Genomic DNA, 25,397 nt, shown 5'->3' on the forward strand with positions numbered 1-25,397 from the left:
TGAGGAATGGGAAAATAAATATTTATTTCTGATGGTAAAAGCCATGTTGTGTTTAATTTGTTACGCCTCAGGATTCTCAGCCAAATTTATCAAATACACATTGAAGAATGACAAAGGGAAAATGTGGTAAAGTAGTGGATCACTATCACACTGCCAGTTTTGAATCCGGATAGTAGATCAGTCGACTTGAAGTTGGATATATCCGGCATATATTATGGCGAATTTATAATGTGTAGTTATTAAACTATTGTATTGTGAAATTACACCAAGTAAACACTATACTTATGCAATTAATAAACAAAGAGTGAAGTTGTATGTTTTTTTGAAACACTTCTCGGAATCGATTATTTATTATTTGCTCATGTTCTTGGGAAAAACCAAAATGTTAATATAAGTAATGTCACTAGTTGGACAGTCTCTCAATGGTATTTTGTACTATGGATGCAATGAGCAATGTGCGATGCAATATTTGATGTATGTCTCAATGGCTTAGTACTTAGCAAGATCCAGGTAGGTACATATTTCTGATGTGTGGATGCAAATATTAGGTCCCAACCAGTGGCGGCCGGTAATTTTTTGATTGTAATTATTGAAGGTGCGATGGAAACTTACATTATTGAAAAACGAAATCAATAATTGAATTATTCAGCGTTGTTTTTGATTCGACAAAACTTTATTTATAACTTTTTTAAACTGTCTCATTGAAATTTGGGAAATTATTTGTATATTTTTAATTTAATAAAACATGTTGCGAGTTCCTTAAGTCTTTCTTGATTTAGTTTTAATTAAGAAACGATTTTTTCTCTTACAGTAGAAAAACACCACCCACTTTTAACGGAAGCCATCTTAATCGTATATACATTATCTTTAGCAATGTAGCACACTGTATGAATAATGATCATTATAGTTATAAAACTGCACTTTGTGAAATAGCATTAGCATTATTAGCTTATCGCTAGAATTAATAATTTTCTATATTATAAATAAATAACCGATATCATTTCGCGTTTAGTCAACACACAGGATAATGAAATATTATTTTTCCAGAAACGCGGTAGGTAGCAGAATTATTTTTACTGCCATACAATCTTCCCTCCGAGTATACTGATTGAAATTGTAGTACACAGAAGTCAAGATATCTTAACATACCTACATTTCATTATATTTCTTACCCATTTTAAAATTAGAAAATGATCAATTTTATTGTTTTTAGTTTTACAGGCATCTTACGAGATTGCTAAATCTGATACTAAAAATAATTTGAAGCGTGAAGAGTACACTCTAACAAACCGATAATTCAAATCTGTAATTACTCTGTACTAGACCAATATGTCATTTTATCGGATTGGCGCATGATATTCAGCAACTTACACATGGTAAAAATGATTAGCACCGTTTGAGTTGTTTTATAATGGCTTTAGTTCATACTTAACTTTGGGTTCATTTTAAGTAAACTAAAAATATATTGTCGGGGTGCAAATCAAGACGACGTATATGTTGCATATTGTCTGTATTATCGCCTATTGGCAATAAGGACACATCAGTTTATGGTTTGCATTACAATTAGTGAGTGATAATATTAAAAATCTATGAAGAAAAAATATTATTTACGATGTTGAACGATGTTTCATAACAATGCAAGCAGTGCAGTGCACTTGTATGATGTTAGACCAGCCGCCGCTGGCCCTAACACATTATAATTATTATTATTAGAATATTTTTTACAATAATGTATGCTTGTTCTAGAGGTCTGTAATGATTGATAATAAATATCAGTGGCGATGAGTGACTTTGGAAGTAGGTAGGCTATGGGGACCATAGTGGAAATTATGTAGGTTCTTATCAGTCATACTTACGGGACCTAAGATAATAATAATATGATATTACTACGAATGTCAAAGTATAATAATATAAAATAATTAAGAAAATGGATAGTGTTAGTTAGTTTATAAAATTGAATTAAACTCTGAACAAAAAGAAATCATAAGACAAAATTTCAATTTTATTTTTAAAAATATCCAAAAATGGCGTGGAAAAAAGGTTTTTCAAAAAGATAAAATTTTTAATTATTTGCTTGAAGGCTGATAATGAAAAGCCTTCTAGCTGAGTGCAATTTGCTGATATATGTCATGTTATATAAAAAACATGATACATTTATGTAATGATTATTACAGTCTTTGAATACAGAGTATTGATGGTAAATATATACAACACAGCGCACCTGTAGGTAGACAATTATATTACGACAACTTAAGATTATATTACGTATCGATGTCTCTGTTAGTCTGATTGTAATATAAAATTTATTTTTATATAGGAAGACTCTAAATAATTGCTTAGTAAGGAGTCTTCGCCACTGGTAAATACAGTCAATGTCTACTTAAACATTGGAATGAATTGTAATATCTTCTCTTCTTAATCAACGAGATGCCCTTACAAATGCAAATCGTACATCGAGTATCATTCAGTTTCAGCTCACCTGCATCATCTCTATATATATAAAAATCTCGTGTCACGATGTTTGTGGTCGAACTCCTCCGAAATGGCTCGACCGATTTTTATGAATTTTTTTATGTATATTTGTTAGGTATGAGAATAGGTCAACAAGTATATTTCATACCGCTAGGTGATTAGGGTATCTCTATCCAGAAAAATTTTCTTTTATTTTTTTGACAATTTTTTTTTTGTATTTTTTTTATTATTTGGTATAAAAATACCTATAACCCCAAATTTTCACCCTCCTACCCATACCCTCCCATTTTTTAATCGCGATTTTATTATTTTTGTATGAACAAATTTAACCGTCGTTCGTATTGTAAACAGAACGAAATTATTTATGTTGTTGAATGACAGATGGTGCTACGTCCGAGAAGAATTCAAGAGAAGCGTCGCGCCATTTTGACATTTCATTCGGTATACCACAACGCAGTGCGTGCAAAATTTTATACGATTTATTTTATTTATCTATTTTTATGTGCGTGTATTACAGTGCACAATGCCAGCAAGACGCAAGGGGGGCCATTTGGGCCGTAGAACGAATAAAGCAACAAACATGCAAAATAGTAGAGCAGAAAGAACAGACGAACAAATTTAACAAGATAACAAAAATAAATCAACTGACTCCTCATGAGCTACTTACCATCCAGACCATTAGACCCAATCAGGCCTCATGCACAGTAAGAAACAAAAAAGAATGTAACTACAAAAGAAAAGTTGGTTATTAGTTTGAATCAAATGTGTGATTGTGAAACAGCTATGTGATGTATATCAGCTAATAATACAATAATAAATGTTCAGGATCACTGACCACTGCCTTGGGAAATACATTAAAAAATAAGTTCAAAACAATATTTTTAAGAGAATAAAAGTTATCACGTATTTTGGGTTCATTGTTGGGTGGACACGCGTTATCAACCGTCAGGAAACAAGAAGTCTATGTCAATTGGATCCATAAATATTAATTAACAGGTCAGCAGTGATTGAGAAGTACTGAGGGCCCTTGTACACTGCAGGAAGGTCACGCACTCCACAGAGCGCAAACAAAGGAAATATGATATTGTTTCACCTATGGCATTAACAATGTTTCCCTGCTCTAAATTCCAGTTGATCTCTATTCTGTATGCCAGAATTTTAAGGATTTTCATTTCATTGGATTTCCCATATCTAGAGGCCTTGCACTTGCTAGGACCGGTCCTGATACCGCCTAATACCACAATACCTAGGTCGACCAATAAACGGCCCATAGTGTCTGTGAATGGTCAGAAAATGTGTATGCGTTAAACCTACATGAATTAAGCTAAAAGACTATCCTGTATGGTAAATTAATGGTTATAGTCATGACTTAGTGCAACATTATCGCTGTTAAAGTATAGTGAAATTGAGTTTGCCGGTTCTGTACCTAAGTTCTGATTCTTGATGTTCCTTCAATATCATTGGAAGCATTCCACTTTTTGAATGTGTTATTGGCACAACACTGCTAACACTACTTTGTTTAGTTCCTTTTTTAACACTATATTAATTCATCCAAGTATGCAGTTTCCACCTAGATTTGAAATAACGGGAGATGTCTAATAAGGCCCCTTACGACTGGTCTCCGGCAACCGGAAAGTATACCTGGTTGTCGCAACCATGTCCATAAATGCTGATTTCCTTTCCTATGCCCCGTGGTTGCTGTTTACTTGGTTGCCGGAGACTGGTCGACAGTGCTTAAGGGTACGTACATGTCATTTTTATGCATGCTTTGGTTTTTTTACAATGTGGAACATAAAAATAAAATAAAGAGTTATAATGATAACTTCTCTTATTTATTAACATAAGATATTATTATGTAATACTACAATACATAATGTATGTATGTATTTTTAAATTCTTTGTATTTATACAATTGTACAATATACTAACAAAATACTATAAAATCATGAAAAAATTAGGACAAAATATATTTATTCACAAATCATCAGATGTGTCCCTGCAACTACAATCATTACAATTACCTTTTAAAAGATACTTACCTATAAACAATTTGGACAATTTCTAGTAATACAATGAAATGTATACAAACATATCCTTTGTGCATGAGACATGATTTATAAAATATAGTATAAAAGTGGTAAGTAATCCATTAAAAAAAAAGAAGTTGATTACATTAAAATTAATGCATCCATATCATCATTTAGGTACAAATAAACATTTTCAGCCACCAAGCGAAGTGACGAATTTGGGAGTTTTATGTTAAAAATATTCTAAAACAAAAACAGTTGAAAGATGTCAGTAACCGGACCGGGGTGGGGTGATTAAATATTAAACACTAAATTTTACTTTAAATTATAACATAACTATTCTAAAATTTCTCTTCGACTGTAATATCATGAGTTCAGTAAAACTCAATTTTGATTTTAATTTTTACCTAGAGCAGTGGACAATAGTTTGCCATCGCTACTCTAGGGCCTTTTGCGCAAAGGCCTTTCCGTAGATATCAATTAATAATGCCACCCATCCGTGCGACTCATGCGGGAGTGTTTTACAAAAGATTTGATGGTTGTAGACCTGTTAACCGAGCGAGACAAAATATATCGTGCCAATGAAGCAATTCTATCGAATAAGACGGCATATTTCGTTAAGGTGTTTCTAAAGTTACATCCAATCATCAGGTGGGATGAGTCACCGCATATTTTTGTTTTTCATTACATTTAAGCGTTGAACTGCAAGATTCATCATGTTTTTGTTGTATATTAGTGGTTTTCCAGAGTCGCTTAGAGTTTTGTATAGAGTAGAAACATACACATTCATATTTATAAAGAATTCACGTTTCTAGATTTTTTTCAAAATTCAAATGTTCTTTGCAAAGGATAGAGAAAAATTCGACCAACCACATTTTCTTCTAAAGGTAGTTGAAAAAGTTTGCGGGAAAATATCCAACTTCTAATATTACATAATATATTCTTTTTAGCACTACAACAGGCCATGAGACCCAATGATAGTAAAGTGTAATGAAGTGAAACACTCAAACACCCAGCCTTTATGAAAATCACATAAATTATATTGTTTGAATATAGAGTCCCGGATGAAAGGCCAGCGCCTCACGCACTAGACTATGAGGGCTAATGACATCATGCATCACGGCAAATTATGCCATAAAGATTGCAAAGTGCCATGTATGCTTATTTTATTTTTTATTTTAGATCACCTGATGGCAATACGATGACATATCACGCAATCCTATAGAAATAATTCTCCGTTGAATACACACATTTTTAAAAATAAGAAAAATAATATTCTCGGTTAAGAGGTTAACTGTCATTCATGATCCGAGTTCGACCAATCGGGTGGAGCAGCCGGATCATCCGACCGAAAGTGTACCGTTTTAACGTGTCTCTTGAGTGCCTCCATACTCTTGAAAGTCTTATCACACATGTGACATTTGAAGGGCTTTTCATCGGTGTGGATGTAGACGTGTTTCTTCATGTTAGCGAGCGTGAGGCACGTGTACTTGCAGACTCCGCAACTGAAACTTAGATGGCGCTCGTGGGTGAGTTTATGTGTGCGGAATGAACTCGGCCGATTGGTTTGAAAGCCGCATATCTCGCAAGTTAAAGTATTTTCTTTCGAGTGGTGTTCAGATTTATGTTTTCGCAGCTCCGTTTTATCAACACCGGAAAAATCACAGATATCGCAGGACAATTTTTTATGATTTTTTTTGTGCACGAGAGAATGTCTGTTGAGGCGCCGTTCCGAGTCGAATGAGAGGCCGCACTTTAGGCATGCAAAGTCTTGGATTCCGTGAATCTTTTTGTGTTCATCCAGCGCTGATTTTTGTTTGCTAGAGTAGGAGCAGTGGTCACACGAGTAAGGTTTCTCTGAAGAGTGGCTCCGTTTATGCCTTTCCAGCTGGGCGGCGTCTGTGCATTGGTGGCCGCATAAATCGCAGACAAATTCTTTATTGGCGTTCTCTTCCGTTTCGCCGTCCGATTCTGATGCTTCCACTTTGATTTTTTTCTTGAATGTTTTAGCCTTGACTGACTTCATCGATTTCTTTTTGGGAGATTTTAATTTGTGTTTCTTTGCCTTTTTTATAGTCTTCAGCTGAGCGAGAGATTTGCTCTTTTCTGAAAGTTAAGGACGGAGCCTTTTAATTTTTGGGAAACATACTTAATACATTTTCCAAACAAATATAATATAGGAGTATATCTTAAAAATTCATTAGATTTAATTGAATAAAAAAACTAGGAATAGAGGGTCGCCACAAGATGTGATAATAATATATTGCAGGCAATTCATACAAACTCCAGAATTTTTTTTTTTTTATAGGTATATTCAGCATAACCAATGAAGAATCAAATTATGAAAGGTTTAATTAGAATGACAAAGTCACTTCCTATATTCTAACTCTAAGATCAACTTTTTACTGTTTTTGTTTAAATTTATGTTTTCGTAGCAAATGATAATTTTATTGCTGGGATTTAAATGAATGTAATAACTAAGATTTATGGTTTTTTTTAAATATGAAAATGTTACAATAAAAATGGGAAAGTTTACTGAATAGATTGATTTTTAAACTCATCAATCAAAAGTATCGTTCATTGCTAATCTAACATTATTTGACAAAATATATTGGCCTTAATATTGAAACATTAAATTGATAATATGGTCGGAACCGGATTTGTGATTGTATTATCTATGCTTTATTTATATGTAATAAAATGACTATGGACTTGTTTATGTTTTCTTGTCATGGAGTCCAAATGACATCATTTCACCGATACTCATAAAATGAATAGCCTTCACTGACATTTTTGTCGAATGGAGACATGGATGGGAAGTTGTTTGTTATCTATAGTTTTACAGTACAACTTACCAAAAATAGTATAATTAGGCACGTTTCCACAATATTTAAAAAACTTCTATGTATTAACAGCTGTTTTGAAATATCCTTCTGATCTAACGTAATCTGTCCTGATCTCATTAGGTATCACATTGTGTGAATTCCAGTGCTAAATAATATATACTGAGGTAAAGTACTATAATATATATTATATATGTTGTGTTTAATTTCAATTAATAAAAAGTACAATCATAGCTCACTTAATTTAATGTCTAAACATCAAAGACATTGATCTCCTAATCACCTAATATGTAGTTATGGTGATTTATTGTAATAGATTGTTCTCATGTGTAATAGAATAGGGTAACATTGCACTTAATGAGTTTTACCTCTGATGTGGAGATATACCTGATGAAAATAATAATATAAAAATGTGAACTCACGATGTTTAGATTTTTTATCATTCTTCGTAGGCGCTGTGATGTTGTGCATAGTTTTAAGGTGACGATGTAAATAGCCCAGTTGTTTAAAGGTTTTAGAGCAGCTCGGGCAAGGATGCGTGTTTAATTCTAACCGGGGTTCTCTTTCCACGATAAAATCATCCAGACTATCCTCGGAATGAAACTCCTCTTGTTTTATTTTATCTACCAGATCAGTCACGGTAGGGTTTTCGTGGGATATAGATTCACTCAGATTGAAAATTTTATGTAAATCTTCAATCTGGGTCTCGCCTTCTACTTTGAGAGGGTCTGCGTTTATTACAATTTTAGTGTTAGCCAATCCGTGATATGCGTTGAATAATTCATCTTCCTGTTTTACTACAGATTCCTTTGGAGGATCCTCTACACTGCCTCGGCGTGATTCTGTCGTTACTTCCATTGCAAGGGTCAGGTCTGCCATATTTGAATCGCAGTAATCCTGTAACATTTAGAAAGTGATAACATAAATATTTTAAACTGAAAATGAATATGATCCGGGATTTATTCACAACACCGCCTGTACATGTTATCCAGTGACTGATTCTATATTTTAAGATCAAGTAAGAAGCACCCGTATTATCTGAACGGTTTAAACAATGAAATACTTCATTTGAGTCACCGTAAATGTATATTTCAACAAGCTATAGGTACCTACTATGATAATGAACCTAGAATTTACATAATTATATTTTTAAATAATAGGTGCTCGTGCTGTTTATAAAAAAAAATTATATCCTAATATGCTTAAAAGATTGTCATAATACTCTCTCTTTAAAAGAAGGGCCCCCTTAGAAATATTATTGCCGAATGTAGATCTGCAGCCATATCTATATCTGGAGCAATAATTAGAAAGCAAACTATGGTTAAAATAATGGCTAAAATATTGCAAAATATTCTAATGCATGGTAGTCGCCGATCGGTATTAAAAAAATCAGTAAAGCTATAGTACTTTGAATCGTTTTTGTGATGAAGGTGTTGTTGTGAGACCAAAAACTAAATCGAAACCTACCACAGCCTACTGAAAAACAACCCAAAACCTAACACGAGCTTTTGGGTCATAGTAGGTTGTGTTTGGTTTTGTGTTTGGTCACAAAACACCTTAACCTCAATGACGACATGAAGTATTATAAAATTAGAAAAAATCACAGGAAAAAGTATCGATGAAAGTGTCGATGCCTAATAGTGCCTGTACACGTGCATGGATTAACTTGCACCAATAGTGTGTATTTTAAACTATCTCGATAATAACTGTTTACACGTAAAAGTGCTGACTTTCTCATCAATCTCATTCTTCAAGTTGTCATTTTTTTATGGTACTATGTAAGTCATAAAAATCGGTTAACCTCAAAATGGGTCTGTGTGTAGATGGTTTTTTTCTTACAGGCTTGCCACTATCGTTCCACTGCATAGGCGCAGATATCGAGCAAATCCCAACTGTCTCGTTAAAATTCAGAAGCTTCCGAACTTCATTGATTCATGAATGCATTCTTGCAACTTGCAAGATAATACATGTTTACACGTGAATTTTTTCATTATGGCCCGCGATAATTCGTACTTGTCAGCAGTAAATCCGTGCAAATATAAGTTTCAAAGTATCAATTGAAAAGTATTGATATCATTTTGACGTTCCTAACCACTTTTTAAATGATTATTGCATAGGCAGTAGTGAGTAGACCAATTAATAGTACATATATATAATATTATGTTTGTTGGATTTGCTTCTGTCATTGATATGTCGAATCATATTTATATTGGTAGGTACCTAATGAAATAGGTACTTACCTAACATTTTCAATTATATTATTAAATAATGTGATACTTGAATGCAATGGCATAAATTTGTAGAATTGTCTTACTGTAAATAAGTGCCGCAAACAATTGACCAAAGTGACCATTGGTAATTACTTTGAATTGTTTTGATGCCAATAATCATGTTAAAACTACGAGCCAAAAGCGAATTCCTCTACAGAATGAAGGCGAGATGTACGTCTCCACATTATTGTTATGACAATATCATTAGAAATAGTAACTGTAAAATAACTAGCTAAAAAATAATAAGTACCTACCTACTTACTATGTTTGCAGTAGAAAAGCAACACAAACCCAATCAGTACGGTGTATTTACAAATATTATTTACTTCCTTTTTAAATAATAAACCAAACGGTTATTTCAGTATTTATTTACAGTAGATACAGTATAGATACTTTCATGGTAATCGGTAATACCTACTATTGTCGCGTTCACTGAATTCTAGCTAGGCGTGTGAAGTTTGTCGGTGAATCGTTTAAACCACATTGCAAATGAATATAAACTGCCTGTTATAAAAGAGATATAAAGATTTTCAAAAACTACCAAAAGATATGCGGTATGTCGGTATTTTTGTTAATAGGTACGCTGTTTGTTATAATTAAGGAAACTTCCATATAACAATTGAACTGACGTCTGACATTTCTGACCATCTGACAGTACACAAAATACATTTATAATTAAGTTGCCGTGCTACAAAAAAATATCGGAAAAATAAATTCCAGTATCCACAATAAATTAAAAGAAAATAAAGGTTGGCATCAAAGCACTGTCCAATCTTTTGAATCAATCTGGTTGAAATAATGTACCTACCATAATAATATTATGACCGAAAGTAAAATTAAAAATTCTTCTTTTGCCATATCCGCCCTATGGACACCACGCGGCGCCTCCAAGAATCCCTGTCGCTCGCCAGTCTTCTTGCTTCGTTCCAGGTCAAACCAGCATCCCGTAGCTCCGCCGTATACACTCTGTAGATTGTATTTAGCGGCCTTCCAGGACGCCGGAATCCGGTCGGCTTGAAGAACAGGCAAGCCAGGTTGAGTTCTTTTCTGGCATCCGCAGCACGTGGCCGAGCCAGGTCCAACGTCGCCTCTTCACTTTCAGCGTGATGAGAGGCTGCTTGGTGCGTTCTCTTATCTCCTCGTTGCTCCTAAAGTCATACCACCGCCAGTGGCGCACCCAGGATTTATTATTGGGGGGGGGGCAAGGAGGAGAATGTAAATTAGTCCCATAGGCTCTTTTCTTCATATTATAAATATTTTTACAATACACGGCGATATATTTGTACAGTTTCTCCTAGTTTTTATTAAATTGGAGGCATAGTGGGGGTAACCGTTGAGCGTGTCACCAGCGACTGGCGGATTGGAAGTGAACAGCGACCATACTGGACATGTGTACCTAGTATGCTAAAACATTACTTAAATAATATCGGCTGTGCTACCCACTTGGTCTAGAGCAGTGTTTCCCAAAGTGTGGTACGCGTACCCCCTGGGGTACGGGAAGAGTTTGGTGGGGGTACGCGCTGCACCGGGTTATTGCTACGCCTGGTGCAACAAGCATTAATACAACATCCATGCAAGAAGGTTTATCTCAGGCGGAAGAAAAGCAATTGTTGGAATTATTAGCTTCAGACGGATTCTTGCAAAATAACTATAAGGAGTGTACTTAAACATCATTTAGGTTGCAAATGCAACATGTGTATCCAGTTTTAGCAGAGAAATTCCTGAAATACATCTTGCCTTTTCCAACTTCATATTTATGTGAAGTTGATTTTTCAGCATTTTGTAGACATTAAGTCAAAAAAAGGAACAGCCTTTTGGGTGTGGAACCGTATCTCAGATTAAAATTAATAACCAGGGAACCAAATTATGATGATCTGTCGTTGCAACATAAATTATTTCATCCTTCTCATGGTTTATAATTAATGTTATTTTTTATAATATAACTTTTATTTATATTTTATTATGAATGAATTTTATTTTTCGTTTATTATTATTTTGTTTATGTACTACAAAAGGAATATATAAATATATTTTGATTGTTATTAAAGTACTTATATGCATTTTTCTTTGACGAGGAGTACTCAGTGTTACGAAAATTATAGAAGGGGTACACAGATGTCGAAAGTTTGGGGAAGACTGGTCTAGAGAGCTACAATATTTATTCCGAATTCCACCGAAAAAAATGTTCTTTTAATTTACACCACCACCGTAGTGGGTGTAGTCGATCTTTTCGCCGAATGTTTATCGCAGATTTTTGGTTTTTTAATATTGAGGTTCCAACATATTAATTGAAAATAGACAAAAAAGTATTATTGCATTTAAATTATACACAACCTACTCAATACAACATAGCCTAATATCTCGTTTATCGGTCTTTTGCCTATTGCACTCGATGTACCTACACCATGGCCCCCACATCCTGAAACGGGCCCTCAGGCTAGGGCAGTGGTCGGCAAACTGCGGCTCTTTGGCCCCTTGAGTGCGGCTCTGCCACAGATGACATGGCTACAAAGAAGAAGCAAAGAACATGGAAGAGGATAACCGTAAAAATGTAATGTTGAATAGACCGAGACTTCGCGTTTATTCAAAACTTAAATAGCTTACCGACCTGTATTTATGTGTCGGGAAAAATTGGCGCATTCAAATTTAGAGAGATACTACAACTAAAAACTCGTGATTTTGCGCTAAATATTCTGTCGATGATGCAAGGAAGAAAGCAGCTGAGGAGAAGAGTCAAGAAAAATAAAGTTCTGTATTTAATTAGGTACTGAATAAAATCTCTCAACAACGTTAATATTGCAAGTTTTGTGGTTAGTAAAAAGATTTCCAAGAGAGGAAATCAAGAGTAAATCGAGAAATCGATTTATTGATGAGAACCTGGAATCGTGCTTAAAATTAAATCAACAACATACGAACCAGACTTACCCAAACTTTACAAGGAGATGCAAGGCCATTATTCACATTGAGTTTGTCAGTCATTGTCATGATTCAATTTTATGGATACCTTACTCACAATTAAATTTTTATTAATAAATAAGATCATTATTACGTATGATTTTCAGTTTTATTCAGTGTACCTACCTATAATTTAATTAGGATTTAAAACTTTAACTAAAGTTTATTAAGTAAATTAGCAGTGTACCTACTTACTACCTACGTATATAATTTAAGTTTAAGAAATTTGGCTCTCAAAAGAAATCTCAATCGTTGTACTGTTGATATTTGGCTCTATTGACTAATGAGTTTGCCGACCACTGGGCTAGGATATTTGACGGGCCCCCTATCCACCGCTTAGATTAAAGGCAGTGTGAAACACTACATTAGAGTTTTTCAAATTGTGTTTTAGTTCAAATTGAGGGTACTTATACAGTGAATTATTGGCGATTTTCAATACATCTACTATAATAATAGAGCTGTCGAGTATCGACACATAATAATCAAAAAATATATTGGACTATTATATAAATTAAAATGTTCATAGTCAAGAACGACTTTTTTTACTATTAAAGCTAATTTATGATGTGTGTTTATCTCACTTATCTGGTCAACCCGACACGCCGGCCCCCCACAGCCCGGGCCCCCAGGCTAGAGCCCTGTCAACCCTCCTCAGCCATGACCTATACCACTCCGGAATTCGGGTGGTCACCGAGAATTTCATTGGGGAATGGGTTTCTAATAAAACCTGACATTAGTGTTTCGAAATTTTTGTATTAGAAATTTAAATCTAAGAAATTTTACTAAAAAGGGTGCTGGAGAATTAAAAATCATTTTTTGCCGTGTTGTTTGTCTAAGCCCAAGGTATAGTTTATTGGCTTTCGATTTCAATGTGTAAAATCATTCTGATGATTTTCATATTTGGGGGGGGGGGCAAGGCCCCCTGCCCCCCCCCCCCCTTGGGTGCGCCACTGACCACCGCACACCCAGTATTCGTCGCAAACATCTGTTTTCGAAGCTCAGTATACGGTTGCTCTGAGCCTTCGTAAGGTGCCATGATTCACTTCCGTAAAGCAGCACCGTCAGAATGCAAGCGTCGAATAGGCGGCATTTGGTTTTAACCGAGTACAATCGTGAGTCCCAGACAAACCGCATCGAGTTGAATGTTGCTCCAGCCATTCCCATTCGGATAGCGAGCTCTTTCTGCAAAAAGCCATCTCCCGTGATGTGTACCCCCAGGTACTTGAAGCTGTCGACGCTCTCAATGTTTTGTCCGTCGCTAATCAGAGGGAAATCTGGATCAGAACAGGTGCTATTACACAATACATTGGTTTTCTTCGCGTTGATTTTCAAATCAACGCGAGAGAAGTTGTTATGCAACCTGTCGATTGTCTCTTGAATGCCCTCGATTGAGTTGTCGAATAGGACAGCGTCATCGGTGTATTCCAGGTTGCATAGATTCACCGCGGGGGTAACAGGTATGCCTCGGTCCACAGCTCGAAATGGAACGGAACGCACCGGAGCGCCGTTTCGGCTCGTGAAATTTGTAAAATTATCGCTCCGTCTCGTGGAAAAAATATGTTGACCGTCTGAGCTAGATAGGCCATTAAACAGAAAATCTGACACACTTATTTTTATAAAATACACATACGATTTGATGACTATGTAAATATCTTCAGAAAATTTGTCGAGCGCTCCGGTTCGTAAACTTTTCCATTTCGAGCGCTGCAGGCTCGGTCGGGTGGTATTGACTTCCGTAGTATGAAGTCAAAGAGAATGATGAAGAGAAACGGTGCAAGGACACAACCCTGTCCGTCTCCGGTCGTGACCCCGAACCATTCCGTGACAGTGTCTCCAATTCTGGCACAGCATTCGCTATTCTCGTGCAGGCTTTTGATTATGGCAATGATCTTGGGAGGGATCCCGTATGCTCCCAATATCATCCAGAGGGAGGGGCGGTGCGAACTGTCGAAAGCCTTCTCATAATCCACAAAGCAGCAAGCCATCGGACTGTTCAACTCATGGCTCTGCTGCAGAAGACATCGAGGTCGAGCAGTGTTGCCATCTTTCCCTTACATACTCCTTATTATTCTTATTATTAAATTCCTGTGGCTTCCGTTTCTTTTATTCGGAAAATCACATTCTTCTCTGACATACTATTGTTATAATCTATAATACCTATATATATATAACAAAGTCGGGTTAGTTACACCATTTATAACTCAAGAACGGCTGGACCGATTTTTATAATCTTTGATTTGTTGGATTTGCTGCGCCCCGAATAGCAGAATAACTATTAAAACATCTGATAAATCACGGACAAAATACATTATGAAGAAAATTTATTTTCTCATATATTTTGTATGGAACGGCTTTTGACTGATATCGATGAATTTGAACGATGAACTTCGCGCATTCGAAAATAAAAGAAAATCACAAAAAAATTAAATCCGTATACAACGCTAATGACAGAAACAATAAACAAGAAACAAACAAACAAAAGAAAGAATGATAGTCGAAATCATAGACTAATATACTATATACTAGTCGAAATGTCTAACTGCCAATGGTGTAATGTGCTCAACATTTCGTACTTCATGTCAACAGCTCAATTTCGCTTGAAAACGATACTCATTGGGATATGACAATCGCAGAAGCAATTGTTTCTGTATCTCCAAATCGGATACGCACAGTATTTGCTATCATTATTTCGACATGATTCACATCGAATCCACCTGAACTGTGGAACAAGTACAAGGATGACATGTCAGAAGACATTTTACATCGAATTCGTGTCAGTTCAGGGAATACCGATCTCGAGGTGAATGAGGAGATACTCGTACATAAGCTTTGCTTTTGATCGAATACATGAGTTACCTCATGTGCGGCAGTTTGTTAGTCAAGTTAGGAATGCCAACGCCACATCGTGGAATGAACGACGCTTTCAATCGAGAATTGGAACGTGAACGTGAATATGATCGAGATGCATTGAACCAATCAATTCGAACGAATGTACCACTGTTGAACCCGCAACAGAAAGAAGTGTACGATACGTTAATGAAGGTAATTGATTATGGAAATGGTGGCTTATTTTTCCTCGACGCGCGAACTGGGAAGACATTCCTCCTGTCATTGATTTTGGCTACTCTGTTCGTGCGAGATCCGAAAAGGTTGTAGCAGTTGCTTCTTCTGGGATAGCGGCCACGTTGATAAAAGGATGCCGAACGCCTCATTCAACGTTGAAATTGCCCTTAAACCTGCAAACGACTGAAAAACCGATATGCAACATTGCGAAACACTCAGCAATGGCCAAAGTTTTGTTAGCAAATAAAATCATCACCTGGGATGAATGCACAATGGCGCACAAACGTGCATTGAAAGCACTCAATGGAACTATGAAAGATCTGCGTAATGACTCAAGAAGTTTTGGAGGTGCAATGATTCTATTATCTGGCGATTTCCGCCAAACACTACCAGTCATTCCAAGATCGACCGCTGCCGATGAAATAAATGCTTGCCTCAAATCATCGACTCTGTGGCGCTATGTGAAGAAACTTCAGCTGACGACAAACATGTGAGTTGCATTGCTAAACGATCCATCTGCCGAAGATTTCTCTAAGCAATTGCTGACTATCGGTAACGGCCGTGTTCCTGTCGATGAATCGAATGGACTGATTTCGTTTCCGCTGAATTTTTGTAATTTCGTCTCGTAAAATCACAATTGGTTGAGTGAACGAGCATTCTTGCGGCAAAGAACAAAGATGTGGATCACTTAAACTTCACAATACAAAATCAAATCGTTGGTCCACTGCATTCCTTCAAATCTATTGACTGTGTAACAAACGAAGACGAAGCAACCAACTATCCAACTGAATTTTTAAACTCATTGGATCTGCCGGGCTTGCCACCGCACAATTTACAACTGAAGGTTGGCTCGGTAGTCATCATGCTTTGAAATCTGAACCAACCAAAACTATGTAACGGAACGCGTTTGGTGGTGAGAAAACTCATAGTTCTCAATGTTCAAAGGTGAAGAAGTTCTCATTCCGAGAATTTCGATGATCCCAACCGATATGCCATTCGAGTTTAAACAAATTCAATTTCCAATTCGTCTTGCATTCGGCATGACGATCAACAAATTACAAGGCCAATCCTTGAGTGTATGTGGCCTGAATCTGTAAAATGAATGTTTCTCTCACGGTCAATTGTACGTAGCATGTTCATGTGTCGGCAAACCATCTGCTTTGTTCGTTTTCGCACCTGACAAGAAAACGAAAAATGTCGTATATCACAAGGTGCTTCAATGAAGGGAATCGACCCGAGTGCAATCCATCCAACAAATAGTTTAACAGAAAGTAGTGCAACAATGCTATGCGAATCATTTTGATTCGCTTCAATAAAGCAAATGCCTTGTTGCCACGTGAATTACATTTTTATTTTTTCTTTTGACCATGTCCGATCCTAATAGGATCATATGGGCCTCCACAGAGTGGAGGTTTGCATTAACAGATTTTATTTTTACGAGAAATGGATGTCAGCCGCTTGCTCAACGTATTAGGATCATACTCTGACTCATGCACAAATTGAAAAACAATATGTGAACTTGCCAGACCCAGGATTCAAACCTGGGACCCTTGACACTATAGATCGGCGCTTAATCCACGCGGTCATCGTGGGTGTACAGTTCAATGTAATTAAAATACTTTGATACACTGATTTGATTTTTGCACATTTATTGAACTTATTCATTTTGAGTATTCATTTTAACTTAATAAAAAACTGACTTTAATTCAGCTAATAAGTTAACACAAGATTATTGATTCTGAGGCGGTACGAAGTTCGCCGGCTCAGCTAGTTAGATATAATTCTTACGTGCCTAAGTACCTACCTACATGTTGAACATTTTGACAGTTAATCGAGGAATTTTAGACGTACGTACGCCCATTGTTGACTAGGAGGTCAGGTGACATGGTTACACCTAATAATTACGTAATTTAGACTATCGGGAGAGGCCTAATAATCATGGGTGTAACAGTACCTACCTTGATTCAAATCACAAAAGGCAGTCGGCAGAATTATCAAAAATTGTTAAAGCACATAATTTACATGAATACTGGTTAATTTCGTCGTAATTAGATAGGACGCAGGTGGCTGAATTGGTAAAACATATTGGCCGGCATCCGATGGATACTGGTTCGAGTCCTGTCCAGCGTCATATTTTTTCAAGATTTATTTCTGATTACTACGCTTTTGATGTGTTTCCAAATTGAAAAATATATTCCCAATTAATTTGTCAGGGCCTGTGCTACTGTCTTTTTAGCCCTATCGAAAAATTCAGGACTGTACCTACATGATTAAAATCTTCGTTATAATATTATTTATGAACTCAAAATAATATACAACTGTTATTGAGATACTGTATCAGCGAAGCCATTCAACATGTTTGCCAAGAAAGTATTTTTTTATATACTTACGTACCTATGTAGGTACTACTTACGTAGGTATAAGCAATATTTAAAACTTTTTTTCATATGCAGTACGAAAAGAAACCACATTTATTAGAACTGCTATTTCGGCTGGGTCGACCATCATCTTGAGCGACGGCTTTAGAGGTTTATATGTACATTTTTTCTTTTGAATACGCCATTAGTCGATATAAAAATGTGGCGTCAGATGGTCATATCTAGGGAAAGATATATATGAACGAAGATACGAATCGAGCTGACAACTTGAAGATTATGTTATTAAATTAACATTATTTAGATGACGTACCTACGTGACTACATGTTGGTATAGGTATTACAATTATCACATATTATATTATAATCACTATAGTTACGTCCAATATTTCAATTTTGAAAAATAAATTATTTCGATAGGTAATGATTTTATACAAAATTAAAGAACTTTAAAACAGAGGGTTGGAGCGGACCCTTTTTTGAGTTGCTCCGCTCCAGCTCCGCTCCGGGGTCTGCTCCGCTCCGAGTAAGAAGTTTTAATAGGTATTATACCTATATACATACAAATGTTAAAAAAATAAAAGAAGAAGTAGTTTTGAAATAAGGTTTATTATTCGTCTTTTTCATTATTAATTCTATTAAACAAAATTTCCGCCACCAAATCGTCTTTATTTATCTGCCTCTCCTGTCAAAAAAAAGTGAGGCTATTTATCACTCGGCAGTGTTGTCATATTTAAAATAATTCCAATGTCAAATATAATATTTTCATTGGGTTTTAGGACGAAAATTTAACAACAAAAAAAAACATCCGTAGCAGTGGAGCACTACAAATTTTCGGTGCTCCGGCTCCGCTCCTGCTCCGGGTAAAAGCCCATTGCTCCACTGCTCCGTGCTCCTGCTCCGAGCTCCGCTACAACGTTCTACTTTAAAACATACGAATGTAGCATTTCCTGTCATTCGTATTGCATACAGGAAAAATAGCTCTTAATTAAATTATAGGTGTACTTATAATAGTATACAGGTGATGGCGATTATTTAAAATTATGTGCAATAGTTAATGTTTACAAAGATGTAAATTATTTGCTGGATTTTAGTAGACATTCTAGCAATGTGGATAATTTATATCCACTCTCAAATCTTTACACTTACATTTACTAACTACGAATGATATAATATGTACATGTGGAGTGTTTATTATACAAATTAAAAATATGTTAAACTATCAAAATAACTCCCATAACATACAAAGTCTCCCATGTCTTCTGTAATAATAACTAAATAAATACTAAATGGTGCAGTGGTGCAATTGCATCAATATCGATTTAGGAAATTGGGTGAGTTATTCTCCTAAGCGATTTGATGGAATTTATAAATCAATCACTTCTATCATCCACTTGGATTATTTATTTGCTAAATGGATGCCTCTCAATACTTTCGAAGATTTTAAGGACCCTCTAAGTCTGCTTTTCGAATATTTTCTACCCATGGCCCCCACCCTGAAGCAGCCCCCCGGGCTAGGATCGTTGGCGGGCCCCCTACCCATCGCTAATGATAAAGGCAGTGTGACCATAAAAATAAATGGTGTACGCTGTGTATTTTTAGTGTTTTTTTGTATGTCTTAATACATTCATTTGAATTTGGACATTTGAAGTTGTCGTTTGAATACACTTATCTGGTCGACTGACCACGGCGGGCCCCTCCTGAGCCCCGGCACCCAGGCTAGAGCCCTGTCAGTCCTCCCTTGTGGGGGCCATGTTTCTACCTCTTGGCTACCTGCGGATCAATTTAATTTGCAATTTTAATTCTTGATGGCACGACATGTTATTAGAAATAACAAAGACTTTACATCAGGGTTTCCCAAACTTTTTCTGCAATGGAACACTTAGTTTATTTTGTAGTTTATTTATTAGAGCAGCTAACCGTTCTGCCAATTTTGGCAACTGTCGTTAAACTGACAAGACTGGTCAGCCGGTCAGTTAAAAACAATATACCCCATCTTTTTCATGCGCACGGTGTGAGAAAAGATGGTCCTCCGTCTGTACCTAGATCATGGCCCCCACATCCCGAAGCGGCCCCCCAGGCTAGGATCTTTGGCGGGCCCCCTACTTATCGCTAAGGTTAAAGGCAATGTGACGATCTACAGTTGCATATTCCAAATGGTGTTCGAGGTAAAATTAAAGGTGTTTTTAGCGATTTTTTGTATTTTAATTTTTTATGTTGATGTGCACAATTATGGACATGTCAAATATCGACAATAATCCAAAATTGTAAGTATGGCAAAACCACATATTATTAAATGCTAGTATGATTGAAATGAAACAGCGCGACGTTTTTTTACTATTGGTGCATGTTTTTTATGTGTTTATCTCACTTGGCTGGTCGATCTCTCACGCCGGGCCCCCAGGCTAGAGGCCTGTCAGCCCCCCTTCTGGGAGCCATGACCTATCTAGATACTTGACGTCATAAACATCAGTAGAGATTGATCATCACTCGCCTTTCAATATGAAGTCATCATCATCAGGAGCGCGACAACCCGGTGTAGGTCCTGGCCTCCTCCAACAGCTCCCTCCACCTGTCCCTATCCAGTGTGGCCGCTTTCCAATTTGGTACCCCCAGAATACGGCAGTCACTGGCAGCTCCATCCAACCAGCGAATCTTTGGCCTCCCTCTTCTTCTACGTCCTATTGGATTGCTGGACATCACTCTCTTTGCATGTTCATTGTCATTCAAACGGTGCACATGACCTAGCCATCGCAGTCTCCGAATCTTAATTGATTGAATTGCGCTGCAATCTTCGTACAGCCCGTAGACTCCAGCATTATATCTTCTCCTCCAGTTGGTGCCATCCCTGATCGGTCCATATATACGGCGGAGAATTTTTCTTTCAAAGATGTTCAGGGCTCGTTCATTTCGCAGAGTTAATGTCCAGGTTTCCGATGCGCAGGTGAGCACTGGCTTTACAAGTGTCTTGTAAAGAGTGCTTTTAGTTCGGCGATATGAAGTAGATTCTTTAATTATTTTAGTTTTACTTATTTTACTTCTACTTAGTAGAAGATCTTTAAATGTGTTGCAGTGTATAAAACCCTTCCAATTGGTCGCGGAACACCTATTCAGGTTCGACGGAACACTGGTGTTCCGCGGAACATATTTTGGGAAATCCTGCTTTACATATAGTTTTATTAGTAGGTATCTACTCATTCTACAATTATTATTATAAACTATAGACTTATATCGTTCTGACGGAATTCTGAATTGTATTGAATCAGGATGACATCGGTCATGGGTTTATAATAATTTATTGTTGAATAAAGTATTAATAAAACTATAATAATACACATTCAAAGTATTTGTGATTTGTAATAATTTCCATTACATCGTATATGCTGGTACACTGTACTCTCGTTTGGTTATACGTACCTATATAATATGATTTATGATATTAAACGTATTAATATTTTTAAATATATTCATGACTGTCTATTCATTAACTTAACCCAAAATGAGATGAACAGCTAATTAGTATGTTAATTAGATAGATACTTTCGTGATATATAAAGCACAACTTTGTAAGTATTTTCAATCGGCCACGAAAAGTATTTGAAATACTTTCACCATCTTGAAATGGTCGTATCCTTTTAGAAGTTATTGGTAAGTCGGGTCACCATATGTCACCTAAAAAAACATGGGCCGGTTCATATAATAAAGGGAATTATTTTTGCTCCCGTTCCTCGCTCCTTCGTCGTTCTTTTGCCGCCCCATTTCTTCTAGACTGGAATATTTGTGGGCGTTTTTTTCCTCAAGCAAAAGGGGCTTTTATTCGGGTTATTATTAAAATTGGACCATTTAAGAGGTTTCAAAACTAAAATTGCGAGTTTCATTTTTATCTAAAAAAAATAATATTTCTCACTCAGCCGTGTCAAAGTGTGAAATATTATATTAGCTACATTAATCTTATCGCCGTTAGAAACTACGTTACGTAATCATCAATAATATATAAAATTTGTCAACAGATAGGTATTAATTATAATATTATATACTTATATCCAAATTAAAAAAGCATTATTACCATATTCATACAATCTACGTGTATTATGATAACTTATTCTCTAACGACTGAAAGTCTCATTTTTACCACGTTTTTATTAGCTCGTATTCTTGTTTGTCCGGTACAGATTTTTTCTTGTGTGTCCAGTATAATTTTTTTTATTGTTTGTTCAAGATTTATATTGGACGATTGAAGATTCTTAACTAACTTCCCGACTAACTAGACATTTGAAACTTTTAGAATATATCAGAACACGACGACAATGCATTCTTATATTCTTTTAGCCATTTTTAAGCAGAATTGAATTCATTTTCAGTTAATTCTGTTTTGTATGGAAAGTTATTGTTGTTGGTTGCTAAGGGGGTCCTAGCAATTAAATTATTAATATATACGTGCGTTACTATGGAAATCAATATGAAATTTTCAGTATTCTCTATTTATTCAGTATGTCTATCAAGTACAATAAAAAGTTTTTATTACTTACTAGAATAATTGTCAAGTTTATATTATGATTCAACAAAAAATTTAAAAACGTGGTATATAAAAAGTTCTTTTTATCTTGTAATTATTAAAACGTATTTTTTGTTTATTGTTTGGTACAAAATTTTAAACCAACGATGTAGATTATTTTTATTTGAAAAAGTGATCACAGCTCAAGTGCGTCTATCCTAGTGTTTATTTTTTACCTCATCGAGACATAGCACTCCGGGTACTCGTATGAACAATAGATCTTTCTACACAGATTTTAGTCTATTTTGGTTCCTCCAAATTTATTGCTATTTCAACATGGCGTTTTTTGATACTGCTAGCTGTTAACCTCGCATCCATTTTCATCAGAGATGATCGGATTACAGCGTTTAAATTTCAACTTAGTTCAATTGAAATTAAGGGTTTTTTGTGGCTGTTAAGGCAGTGTAGTTTTGGGCGTAACCAGTTGGAATTCACTACATCTTAGGAACATCAGCGCTATAATAAACAATATAATATTGTAGAAGTATAATTAATTCTAGAACATTTCGTACAATACCTACTTGTAGATATGTTTAGTTTCAATGTTGTGCTGATTAGAATGTTTGTGTTTTCGCCTCTTCTATTTCAGTGGCGTAGCATTATATTGTTTATTCCCTTCATGATAAAATAAAATTTTATTAAAATATTGGAATTACAATAATTATTAACCTACTTATTATATTTTCTTATTTTTTACTCGTTTCTAAATATTTTGGTTGAATTTAATAAATATGAGGTAAGGGATGGAGTGAGATGGGGTAAGTAGGTTCCAATGAGTAGAAGGATTTGTGCGTGATAAAGTAGTCCCAGTTTATTTCCCTTAACCATCAAAAAGATACAATCGTTAATACAGATTCGTACAATGAGATTAATGAATTTTTCAATTAATAATTATGTTGCGAGAAAAATTACCAATCGTGAGATTGTAGATGAATGTAGTCGATGAGATGTGACTGTAGGTTAGAACGGCGTTAGTACTTGAATTTTTAATCATCCACCCCTTGGTTTTTGTAGTGAATTGAGACAAAGGAAACGTTGCTATCAACTTATGAAATCCTGCTTATGAAGTTTATTGTGCAATGCATGATTATTTCGTAAATTATAAACAATTGATTTTAATTTGAATAAAATTACGCAGTTTCAATAATTGAGTAAGATTGATTTTCATACAAACAACTTTTGTGCATATCATGGCAAATTTACATAGCATTATTTTTTAATTTGCGATATTATTGATTCGTTAAATTATTATATTATTTTGCTAAATTAGCTTTCCCACAAATATGTTGATCCGGTGACTTTTATAGAGGCCTTGTGGATATTGTGGGTACCTACTTAATAACAGTTTTGATATGTAAAGTTCGATAAAATTCCAGCTGTGTGGCGACATCTATACTACATTGAATATTGCCTGTTCCTTTCTTTATCCAGCGGCATCTTGCTGCGTTATACCCAACTTGCATCCTTCCATGATTGTTTACTGAAGCATTGTCTTTGCAATAATAATTCATGATATATCTCATTTGGTGTTGATAAATTGCCTTGTAAAAGAATTGTAAAGAGTTTTGAATTTTTTTTGCATAGTTTTGGACGGATTCAAGCTATTAATATTCGATATAGAGTATCAAGTGGAGCGCCTTTGTGGCAAAGCCATAAGAATTCTGGCTCCGTGTCTATCTTGAATCATCCTGCAACGTTGTCACAATAACGATCTAAGTGCTATGTGTAAGACAGAGAATGAGGCGTGAAACGGTATATAGTCTACGGTGAACGGAGGGAAATGACGCGACCTTGTGCGTGCTCTACGCTATGACACTGGAGGTTGACAGTATGAGATAATTACTTAAGTGTAAAAATGCATTAAAATTACCATATTCGTCAATCAAAGGATATGGACCTTCACAGGATGGACGGTAAATTAACTGATATAAACTGAAGTAAATTAATTTAGAGACTTATTAACGAGTATTAGATATTCGCAGAGTCCAATGGATCAATCAAATATCGAAGAAAAAAATAACACCCATTTAAAAATAGCTTAATACGGATATATCAAGAGCTTTAAAATGGGTTATATCTTGGTATTCACCACGTCATAATATAGATATTGTTTCTACGCAACATGCTTCACTCACACGGTGAACTTAGTATTATGAGTCAGTTCCGAAATTTATACTAACGTTTGTGTAGGGTTATAATTATTATTCGATACTGTATGGTGAAGGTAAAAATAAAGGTAAGTTGTCGAAAAAGTATAGTTGGTATCCTGGAGGATATAGGATTTTTTAATCGGAAAAATGTAAGAAGTGAAGATCAATTATTATGGCTTTAAATGTGGTTAATGAATATGTCATTACTGTAATTTTTCAAAAATGTTCACAGTACGAATAATATTAATTTGTAATTATTAAAACAACTTAATAAAAATATTAGCATAAATTATCATGAATCTCTTGAAAAGATAAACTTAAGTAGATTTTTTGAGTTTAAAAAAAATACTTTATTGAATTGTAAATTTTCATCGACTCCATCATTATCATGTACTCCACTGTTTAGGTATATTTTGGATGTCTGTGGAAGGTATAGTAGGTGTACACATAGTTAAACCTCACCGTTCGAATGTTTGCTAGGCATCTGTAACTATATATTATACACAAACAGCTGACCTATAAAGTATACGCAAATATAAGTGAATATTTTAAACTTATGGATTATACATTGTTTATTTGTTTTTATTTAGTAGGTAGGTATGTTGAGGGAAATTTTCGATAGTTAATTTTTAACACATTACGTAGTTTCATTGTTTACGAGTAATGACAATTTAATGCGCTTAATGA

The 25,397-nt window shown here is 35.4% G+C and overlaps 2 protein-coding genes across 3 annotated transcripts in view; one reads left to right on the forward strand and one right to left on the reverse strand.

The window, feature by feature from the left end:
• Positions 1-25,397, forward strand: part of LOC147066714 (uncharacterized) — a 1,113,477-nt gene that overhangs the window by 164,299 nt on the left and 923,781 nt on the right. The window lies entirely within an intron of this gene.
• LOC147066717 (uncharacterized) lies at positions 5,750-10,268 on the reverse strand. 2 transcript variants are annotated; one of them, XM_085955046.1, is made up of 3 exons: positions 10,031-10,268; positions 7,765-8,239; positions 5,750-6,605 (listed from the first exon to the last, which is right to left on the reverse strand). In XM_085955046.1, the coding sequence occupies exons 2-3, from the start codon at positions 8,219-8,221 to the stop codon at positions 5,797-5,799; spliced, it is 1,266 nt and encodes a 421-aa protein (XP_085811172.1). In that variant the 5' UTR covers positions 8,222-8,239; positions 10,031-10,268; the 3' UTR covers positions 5,750-5,796. The 2 variants fall into 2 exon arrangements, with proteins under 2 accessions (XP_085811172.1, XP_085811173.1); XM_085955047.1 differs by having other exon boundaries at positions 10,027-10,268.

Source organism: Rhyacophila brunnea, unplaced genomic scaffold (genome assembly GCF_057557595.1).
Source record: "Rhyacophila brunnea isolate RB1 unplaced genomic scaffold, BYU_Rbru_1.0 scaffold_4, whole genome shotgun sequence".
NCBI classification, from domain to species: Eukaryota; Metazoa; Arthropoda; class Insecta; order Trichoptera; family Rhyacophilidae; genus Rhyacophila; species Rhyacophila brunnea.